The sequence below is a fragment of the Perissodus microlepis genome, chromosome 23 (assembly GCF_051167445.1).
Source record: "Perissodus microlepis isolate ML-2025 ecotype Zambia chromosome 23, ASM5116744v1, whole genome shotgun sequence".
Classification (NCBI taxonomy): Eukaryota; Metazoa; Chordata; class Actinopteri; order Cichliformes; family Cichlidae; genus Perissodus; species Perissodus microlepis.
The window spans coordinates 28,839,685-28,849,981 of NC_140482.1; the positions used below are offsets into that span (position 1 = coordinate 28,839,685).

The following is a 10,297-nucleotide window of genomic DNA, read 5'->3' on the forward strand; positions in this document are numbered from 1 at the left end:
AGCCAATGGGAGAGGAGGAAGGTGGGTGGGGAGGTGGAGGGGGAGAGAGAAAAAGGCGTCGAGTGTTTATTATAAAGGAGAAAATATTAATTCCCCCTCGCCGTGGGCCGTGACGTCAGTATAGGAAGTCATTGTAGAGCTACACTGAAGCGATTAGCAGCAAAAAGGGGGAGCCTGATGTCGAGGAGTCAGCCCTATGTATATCTCTCTATACGCCTCAACTTTTAACACAAAGTTCAATATCCAAACACAAAAAGGGACGTGGACTACGCAGACCCACACTTTGCTTTTTCGCATTTTCACTGAATGTAACTTCGTGGACCATAGGCTGTGTGAGCCGCCTGTAAACGTGGATTTTGTCTCTCTCCGGGGTTTATTTCTCAGCTCTTTTTAAAAAAAATTTGATTTCATTTATTTAATTATTTTTTTTCTAACTCCGAGTTAATTTTGCTGACTTTCTTGTGATTTGCGCCGGAGGAGAAGCATCTCGCTGTTGTTATGAAGACTTCATCCGTCCTTTCTTAATATGGAAGGATCCAGCGGGTCGAGTTTTGGGATAGACACAATTTTATCCAGCGCGTCTAACTCTGGTAACCCTGTGCTAATGAACGGAGATTTTCGGCTCGACAGCAGGACAGCGGATTTCAGGAGCCAGGCGACCCCGTCGCCATGCTCGGAGATAGACACTGTGGGAACGGCTCCCTCGTCCCCCATCTCGGTCACCATGGAGCACGCCGCCGATCCGCATCTGGTCCAGGACAGCCTTCAGCATCACCACCATCACCACAACCAGCCGCAGAGTTTGCCGCTGTCGCCTCAGCAGCAGCAGCAGCCGCTCGCCGGGGCCGGCTGCGCCCCGAGGACTGCCACCTCCTCCTTTTTAATCAAAGACATTTTAGGCGACAGCAAACCCCTGGCTGCCTGCGCACCTTACAGCACCAGTGTATCCTCACCCCATCACACACCAAAACCAGAAAGTGCCACGGCTCCGGACGGCTTCAGGCCCAAGCTGGAAGAAGACGAGAACAGAAGCAAGTTGGACAAAAGAGACGACATTCAGATCGAAATGAAATGCAAGGGTAAGAGCTCGTCATACTAGCAGGCTTGTTAAATTCACATTTTCAATACAGTAGAGTTCAGGATGAGCCAGGGACTCGATGATAATAATAATAATAATAATAATAATAATAATAGCGCTCGTTGTCTTAGTTCCAGCTTCCTTTATTAGTCTAATAGATGTGAAAACAGATGTATGCCTGGTGATTCTCCCCGTGCGCGGGGCCTCCCTAGTGGGTCAATTAGAGAGATTATTGTTCTTCCTGGAGGGGGGATTATGGAGCACTGAAACACAACTACAAATAGAGATGGATTGATATATTGATTTCTCGTTTTCTGATAGAAAAAAGAAATCTTCAGGTATCAAATGCAGACGTTTCTTTTATTGCTGTTGTCTTGCCTCACGTGTGGCTGAAGGGAGTATTTGTACAAAGTTGGTCAAAGTTTGAGTGGAGGTGACGCACGCACGCCTCTGCGAGGTTATTATTCGAGTGTCGGTGTCGGGAGGAAGACTTAAAAAAAAGTTGGTGTGTGAAGAAAATTTCCAGCAGGCCTTTTATGGTTAACCACAATTCATCCGCCTTGCTCTGCGCCTATAGGGACTAAAGAAGAGGGTGACCGGGAAATCTCCAGTAGCAGAGACAGTCCGCCGGTGCGCACGAAAAAACCTCGCAAAGCACGGACAGCCTTTACCGACCACCAGCTCAACCAGCTTGAGAGGAGCTTTGAGCGACAAAAATACCTCAGCGTGCAGGACCGCATGGACCTGGCCGCGGCTCTCAACCTGACAGACACACAAGTCAAGACCTGGTACCAAAACAGACGGTAAGCGGCCATCATTTTTAATAACTGCTGCAGACACAACGAGCGAGACGAGGTCAAACTGGGGAGCAAGAACCCCTTTTGGCTCTGTAAAACAAATGAATACAGCTGTTATATCGGCCAACACTGGGTATTTAAATCTAAAGATCGGCTTTGCAAGCACTTATGAAAATCAATCTGACTTATTAATTAATAGTTTTATTTTTTAAAAAGTGTTTTCAGCCACTTGCAAAGATCTGCGTTGGTTATATTTTTGCGCTGCGTGATCTTAGCATTTCTAATCCACGTGGAGGGAGAAAATAAATTACACCACAAAAGAATCTTGTATTTTAATTGATTTAATTGTCGTTCTGGCAAAAAAAAAAAAATTGATTTTGATCATGTTTCATTTTTATTCCGTTTAAACAGCCAAATAGAAAAATAAGCAAGTTTTATTTTCTGAATATTTGTGGACAAATGTGAGGCTGACATGATGACACGTTGATCAGGAGATGATGTGTAAAATAAGGAAGTGTATGTAATTTCGGACATTATAGATCATATGAAAATATATTATTTGTCTTTTTTATATTCAGTTTTGTAATCTTCATTAAGTCTTATTACATAAATTATTTCAACAATAATAAATTGGTGCATTTGTTTAATTACTGCAAGTGTCCTGATATATATTTTTCCTGCGCTATAAATATGGAACTTGTGCTTCTTACTGCTCTAGTCTTTCAGAGTTTCTAAAATAATCTCACTAAAAGGCCCTTTACATTTTATCCCGCTACCCTTCACAGTAAAATTTGATTTGAATTTGAAAGAATGTGCGTGCATTATATTTTTGTACAGGTGTGAGAAAAGTAGGTTTAGCTAAGTTTGGACTGAAGCGTATTTCCCCCATCTCTCTCTCTCTCGTTCTCTCTTTTGCCTAATTAAACCATAACCATATATTCGTGCCCGCAATAATTAGGCCTCTGCATACCAATTAAAGGGGCGTTTGGGAAATCAGCAAGAGAGTGAAGTGATTAAATAATTCATCTGTTGTATTTTGATTTCCAGGACGAAGTGGAAGAGGCAAACGGCGGTCGGATTAGAGCTCCTGGCTGAAGCAGGAAACTACTCGGCCTTACAGAGAATGTTCCCGTCGCCCTATTTCTACCACCCGAGCCTGCTGGGCACCGTGGACAGCACGACGGCAGCCGCGGCGGCCGCAGCCATGTACAGCAGTATGTACCGGACTCCTTCCTCGCCGCATCCCAGCCTCCAGAGACCTCTTGTCCCGAGGGTGCTCATTCATGGCCTTGGGCCGGGGGGGCAACCGGCACTAAACCCCATGTCTAACCCCATGCCCGGCACGCCGCACCCGCGGTAAAACGCAAAATTAAGACGCTGACCAGAAACCTGGTTGAACACGTGATGTGAGTAACTGCATCGGAACCACATTGCAGGACTTTTTCTCTCAACCCGACCCCCCCAAAAAGACACATTTAAAGACATTTTACAGAAGTAAAGGAGGTATTTAATATAGGCCCGAATAGCCTAAGTCCAGTCCTAAAGACTTTCTGTCCGGGCCCAGACACACCGCGAGGACTGCTCATGTCTGATTGTTTGTTTGTTTGTCTTTTGTACAAATACACTTACATTAGCAAATAAACTTATAAAGTTTATTAGATGGAGAAGAACTGAATGAATAAAGAAGTAATGATACTGATTGATTTGTAGAAGCTTTAATTCAAACTCGAGTCCAAATTAATTTCTTTTTAAACGCAAACCTTCATTCAAGAAGATGCAAAAGCCGGAGTCCAATTTTATTCATAAAGCACATTTAAAATAGCAACAGATTACAGAAGTTGTTTACAATTTCCTTCTATTTTTTGACTGATAATCCCAGCAATTACATTAATCTGCGAAAGAACAGATATAAAAAAAAGTTTTCCTCTGCGCTTTTTCTATTACAATAATCGACCGCGCGCATTAATATTTTAACCTACCTCATTATAGCGGTGGATAACCAGCAGAATTTAATCACTTATTAGCCTGACTTAATTTAAAGGTAAATAATTTGTTACAGGAACATATGGTCTTTAAATTGGGAGACACAGAACCGGTGATCACCGACTGGAGGTCAGTTTCCAACCCTTTATATTTGTGTTTACCAGCACATATGCATATGGATGCGCAGCAGCTGATTGGTGGTGAGATGAATGGTTTTGATGAGTTGGGTATACTGGGAATGTGGCCTTGGCTTAGCAGCTGTTCCCTGGGAGAACAGCAGACAATAAGCCTGAATTTCTCAGCGTGAACGATCAGTGCAGCAGGATCAGAACAAGAAGCCTGCAAGAAAAAAAAGAAGAAAAAAAACTGCCGATAATCTGCACATTCTCAATAACCAATAGCCGCTAGTGAACTTACTTTCTGGAGGTTTTGTGGGAAAATAATCTCCAGTGACCTCAGAGCAGACTCGGTGTCATTGGAAGTTTTGCATCACTCTTAAATCATCTGCAACGTTATGCATCAGCACTGAGTAAAAAAAAAATAATCTTAGAATGTTTTCACGGTAGGGAGCCGTGATTTTTTTTTTTCTGTTTTTTACACCCTTCCCGTTTCTCTGAATGTGTCTGTGCTGCGCTAATAGAAGCTGCTGCAGGAGCAAACCTGAAGATGTTCAACGCGGCTCTGAAATGAAATGTTAACGGACTACTTTGATTTTATTTATCTTCATCTAAGCGCGCACTCTGGAGAATATGGCGAGGGGGCGCTTGGTGTGAATTAACGCCTCGGGGCCCGTTTGTTTGGGTTACTTATCTGGGCCAAATTGACCTTTGCTGCTGGAGTGCATGCAAACCTTCAGCAACCATAGCCTATATATTATTTTTCTTATATATATATATATATATTTTTATTTAGAGATAAAACACATATTTTTTTTTACACATTTTGTTTCTGATAATTCCATTCTCGTTTTGAAAGAAGTAGCCACATTCCAGCATTTAAATGCCAGTTCTCGCATATTATATTCCTGTCTTCTAAGAAAAGCGCTCTCACTCTCCCTCCTCACACACACACACACACACACACACACACACACACACACACACACACACACACACACACACTAATGCACGGACTCGCACATAAGTCAGCTTTGTCACTTTGCCAGAGGAAGCCGTAAACACAGGCTTAAGTTTAGCCGTTCCTTAATACTTTGAGCACATGTTAATGTTGCCTATTTAAGCCATCTGCCTGTCATTCACTCTGTGGACACCTCTCTCAGCCATTTAGAGGAAAAACAGTCCTGCTGGTTTCACCTTCGGCGTGCACGCAAGGCTGCACGCTAAAGGACTTACTCGACCAATTAAATTCGTGTTTTCCCATTTTAATCAAATTTCTGAGACAGGGCCGGGATTATTATGGACTCGAGTGTTCGGGGTGCAGTCGCTGCGCGCTTCTTGTGCACTGTAATTCGACTAAACACAGTGTCCGCTTTCATCAGAACTCGGGGTCTGTGGATTTTGGAGTGAAATCGCATCAGGCCGCAGAAGAAGCGTTTTGGAGAGCAGACTGTTGGAGGATAAATCACTCCCTTCTCGGCCTTGTAAGCAATGATTGCGAAAACAACTTTAGCCTGTATCACCAACGCGGAAAAATATTAGCCCACTGTATTGACCCTGCAGCTTTTTCCCATTACTGCGGTATAGTGCCGACGCATGTTGTTCATATGCATGACTTCAACAGCATTATTTATTTATTGCACTCTGCGGGTGGGAGGGTTGGGGGTGTCGGCGGTTGTGGGGGCTGTTTCCAATTCATTAATAATAAGCTAAGCCATACAGCAGCGCAGAATTAATAGCCTCCGACTATCTTATACCATCGGTAATTTCTTGGCACTGCTTTAATCAGATTTTTGTATTTTTTATTTTAACAGTTGCTCCAGTTTAAAGCATTATTAGTTTTTTTGTTGTAGAATCTGTGGTAAATGCAAGAATACTTATCTGCCGATTAAATATAAATTAAATGTCTCTCAAAACTGTTAGATGGCGAAAAAAAAAAATAGGCTAATATTGTTATTTAGACAGTGAATTCGCTTGTGAGGCCAAACAACGGACTTTTGGGCGAAGATGAGCAATACTTGAGGAAACACAATCACTGGTGGAAAAAAAAGGGCAGCAGACTTGAATAAAGAGGATTAGGCCTTTCTTTTACATGGCGCATATTATCCAGAACAGATGGGCTTTAGAGAGTCGTTTTCGTCTTCTTCTTGCCTCAAGGAACCTCGTTGGGCACTTTAATTGCCACTTTTTCCAACTGATGTAATGGTGGGATATCTTTTTCATTACAATAATGAGGTAACACTTGCTCTCCTTGGCCTCTCATTATCACAGCTCCTACATCACTCACTAAACACAAATTTAACCCCCCCCCCAGCCCCGCCTTCTTCAAAAAAAAGGGAAAAAAAAGGAAAATCTTGATGGCTAAGATCTCTTACACAGGTCACATCTTGCATCTTGTAGGCCACATTATCACCAACAGTTTCTGTTTTGTTAGAAGTAAAACATTTTTCATTATTTAAGAGCCTCCAGGAGAATCATATTCAAAAGGTGTAAATAATAGCTTCAGTTAGAAAAATGCATCATTGGGACTCAGTGAGGGTCAGGCGCTGTGCTATTCAGAGACGTGCATGCATCAAGTTGGTGGTGCTTATAAATGGATTTTTAGTCCAAAGCGCGCACACACACACACACACACACACACACATACAGAAAGATGGTCAGCTAGTGGCTTTATCCACTGATCAGCAAAATGCTTATATTTGAGTACAACTTCTTTAAGTAATTTGAAAAGCCAAAGACTCTCCCAGTACTGTAGTATTATTTAGCAAATATGTGAGTATTAATTTAAAGGCTAAAATATCTACAGGTGTCATTTAGTTTTACACAAGGTTGTGCTAGTCAGTCGAGCTGATTGTAAAGTTTAAACCTACTTGACCAGTATGCATTAAATAATTTCATAAAGCATAGAAAACAAAGTTCCTTAACTGCTTTTTACTGCTCTAGTTATGAATATATGACATTCTAGGGATGATTGAAAATGCACCTATTTTCAGAAAAGTTTTGCATAAAATGAATAAAAATCCATTTTATTTCAGCATCAATTAACAACTTAATTATTTTCTTAAGCGTTTATATATTTGTGAGTTTAATGCACTGTATTCATGCAGTGTTTAGGACTCTGTGCAGCTGAAAGATGAGATAAGAGCTTTCTTCCGTTTTCCTCTCAAATACAGAGAGTGGCCATTTTTTGACCTTTATAGTTCTTCTGTGTTGATATACGAAATTAGTGATGCAAAATATTTGTTATTGAATTATTATTATTATTATTATTATTATTATTATTATTTTTTTTTTTTTTAAAGTGCCTTGTGTTTTTTTCAAACAGAAAATAATACTAAGTTTGGTTGTTAAGAGCAGTGAGTACCCGGTGAGCAGACTTGTTGACAGGGTAAGCCATCCACTCATCATCCTTACAAACACCCACCTCACAGCTCAGCCTAGACTAGCATGGACATCTGCAACAGTCCCGTCTGAATGATGCCGTATAGCTGCGACATATCATAGTTTAAATGGCCTCATCATTTCAGCAAATCCAGCCAGTTTCCCTCTCTCTTTTTGTCAAGTGACAGGACAGCTGATGGCAGAGAAGCTCCGCTACCTTTCAAGTTTCAACCAGGCGCCGTCACATGCGACCGCACAACCAGGAAGAAAAAAGTCTGTCAGCAGTGATGTCAAAAGCTTCAATTTTTACAGAGCAATTAGGGGTTTCATCACAGCGGAGCGATGTCAGGATTCATTACGGCTCAGCAACAGCTAATTGCTTCAAGGTTAAAGTAACAGATCTGACGGCATTATATTTTAAGTGACAGACTCAAATTCTGGTGGTGTTTCACAGAGCACAGCTCTGACATTAAGGGAGTGTGCTCAGGAGGATGGTGGCTGAGAAGCAATAAGAATTACTGCACATTAGGACTGTGATTGGGTAAAGTAGTAGTAAGTCTCTAAGGAACATATGGTTACTGCTGTTTTTTTCTTCCTCTTTAAGGGGAAACAAAGGACAATGTAACATTGTACTTGGAAAACACATTTTCCAGAACATCCTTCTTGAGTTGTCTATTTGCCCTTGTGGGTATAAAGTATCCATCTAGTATGAGACACAAATGGAAAATCTAATATCTGTTCAAACTTTGCACCTGCCATCGAAGCATTACAGTATACAGCTGTACCCGCATCTCCTTGTGACGGCGCCAAACCTACAAAGTTTTATCTTTCCACTTGTTTTAACCTCTGTGAGGTCCTTTCATTTTAACCTCTCAGGTGTTTTTTTTAAAAAAGCTGAGAGGTTAACAAACTTTCATAAGAAAGAAGAAAGACAATTTCCTTGTCTTTTGTTAACTTACTGCCTATTTGAGACCCCTGAACCTAGCGAAGTTCACAAGAAGAACAGTAATATACAAAATCTGTTCCTTAAACCTTGAAGTAATGAATTCTGACGTCACTTGACTGTCAAAACGTATTGTTTCGTGAGATATGAATATTCTAATATCCAGGATTTTTTCTAGAGAAAAACACAGATAACAAAAAAACGTTCTTGTGATTTTTATCAGAAATAAAATCTGACCTCTGACCTCTATCACGTTAAACGACTCTAGGCAGCGTTAGGCCTGCAATTTTGTTACATCAGAACCAAACTGTAACCGCAGCTCTTATAATTATCTTTATATTAATATGATCAGTAAATGCCTGTTTGCACCTTCAGATTATGGAGAAATGTTAAGATTTATTTAGGTTTATGTCACTTGGCATCTTACAAATTTAGGACCAATTTAACGCTAGCGTTTGGAATTATTTTAGTTTTTGACTAACTTCTTGGAAATGATCTGGCTCCTTAGTTAGAAACTGCAGGTAACGATGTGTCAGTTTATTATTTTACATATGGGCAATCAAATGTAATCCATTTTTAATATAAGATATTGATTGTAGCGGCTCAAAGATATGGCAGCAGTAACCGGAGGCAGCTGAAAGCTCTAGCTTTTGTCTGGGCTAAGCTAATGTTCTTACATTTAGACCTTTTCATATCTTAATGACCCCAATTTAAGACAGAAAGTGAACATTTTTGAGCAAAATGAAATATGGATTGGGGCATGCATGCCAGAGAAGTCTGCTGAAGTCGTTTCAATTGAGCAGTTATTTACCCTTGGCTTTTTACCCCCCCTCTTAAAGTAGAATACCTGATCCTTTGAACTGATTGTTTGTTTAACTGCTGCTGGGAATCAAGAATCCCCGAGGTCTGAGTAAGTGTTGATCTAAGGTTGGATTTGAAATAGCCTAATGAGGAACTCTTTGGATAATTAGTGATAGCTGGAACGCTTGTGGATAATTTGAGTGCTTCGCCACCCTGTAACAGCAAGGCAACGGGGAGGAGGGCGGATGATGAAAGAACAGAAAGATCAGGGTTAATGAAAATTAGCATGTCAAGTTAGTCCCTACCTCGGTTTTTCTTTTTCTTTTTTTCATCTTTTGTTCTTCTTGAGATGCGTTATTGTTGATGTAATGGAACAATTAGCAGCGTGGTTCAGTGCAGGGATAAGGTGCTGTTGGAGAGAATGGTTGCTGCTGCTGCTGCTCCTGGAAATGCAACTAACACTGTGGTAATTAGAGGAAGGAAGGTGTCTAGAAGAGAGGTCCAGCAGGAAATGAGGTGGTGGCAGTGGGCCTATGGGGACAAAAAGGCTTCCTTCCTTCTGTGCCCACTCGGTATTCAGTGGGAGACCACAAACAAGAGCTGTGCCCAGTTCAGACAATCATACAAGTTTGGACTGGTCTGGACAAAACCACCAGTTAATTCAGCTTTTGATAGTTTTCACAGCTGTGGTGTGTATGTGTCAAGACACACAGCCATGACTGCTGCTAATAAAGGTTTAGTATTCTTTAAGGCAAGATTTGTTGTTATAAAAGCTGTGAGTTTGTCACTATACAATAAAGTGTGCATGATGATCTACTTTCAAAGACAAGTGTGCGCTGGTTGGGTAATAGTTAGAGAAACCCCAACTAAGCAGGACCTTGCGTTGCCATTTTGCAGTTCGGAAAAATGAGGATGATGCCGTGATCCTCGTTTCCATCGCTTTGTTTGTTTTTGTTTGGAATCACAACAGTAAGCAGCGAGCACTTGCCGGAGGTTGTGTCATGCCACAGTTAATTACATTTTTAAATTAAAGCGGTCTCCAGATCAACCTGCTGAAGATTGACATTAAGAACAGCACTGGGTGTGACGAGAAGTACCTGTGACGCGCAAGCACGGGCCTGCCGAGTGGTGAGATGTGATTAGGAGCTCGTGTTAAGCACTGTCTGGCCCTCTCACCACTTCAGTGCTGCAGGCTTCG

At 41.4% G+C, this 10,297-nt stretch overlaps 1 protein-coding gene across 1 annotated transcript; it reads left to right on the plus strand.

Moving 5' to 3' along the window:
* Positions 1–85: 85 nt before the first annotated feature.
* barhl2 (BarH-like homeobox 2) lies at positions 86–3,575 on the plus strand. Its single transcript, XM_084922497.1, has 3 exons — positions 86–1,079; positions 1,656–1,881; positions 2,923–3,575. The coding sequence occupies exons 1-3, from the start codon at positions 527–529 to the stop codon at positions 3,233–3,235; spliced, it is 1,092 nt and encodes a 363-aa protein (XP_084778623.1). The 5' UTR covers positions 86–526; the 3' UTR covers positions 3,236–3,575.
* Positions 3,576–10,297: the final 6,722 nt, after the last annotated feature.

Excerpts from the sequence above, each read along its gene's own strand:
- barhl2 (XM_084922497.1), top strand. The coding sequence starts at position 527 with ATGGAAGGATCCAGCGGGTCGAGTTTTGGGATAGACACAATTTTATCC. Across the intron at positions 1,080-1,655 it reads GATCGAAATGAAATGCAAGG|GGACTAAAGAAGAGGGTGAC; the intron begins GTAAGAGCTCGT and ends CTGCGCCTATAG. Across the intron at positions 1,882-2,922 it reads ACCTGGTACCAAAACAGACG|GACGAAGTGGAAGAGGCAAA; the intron begins GTAAGCGGCCAT and ends TTTGATTTCCAG.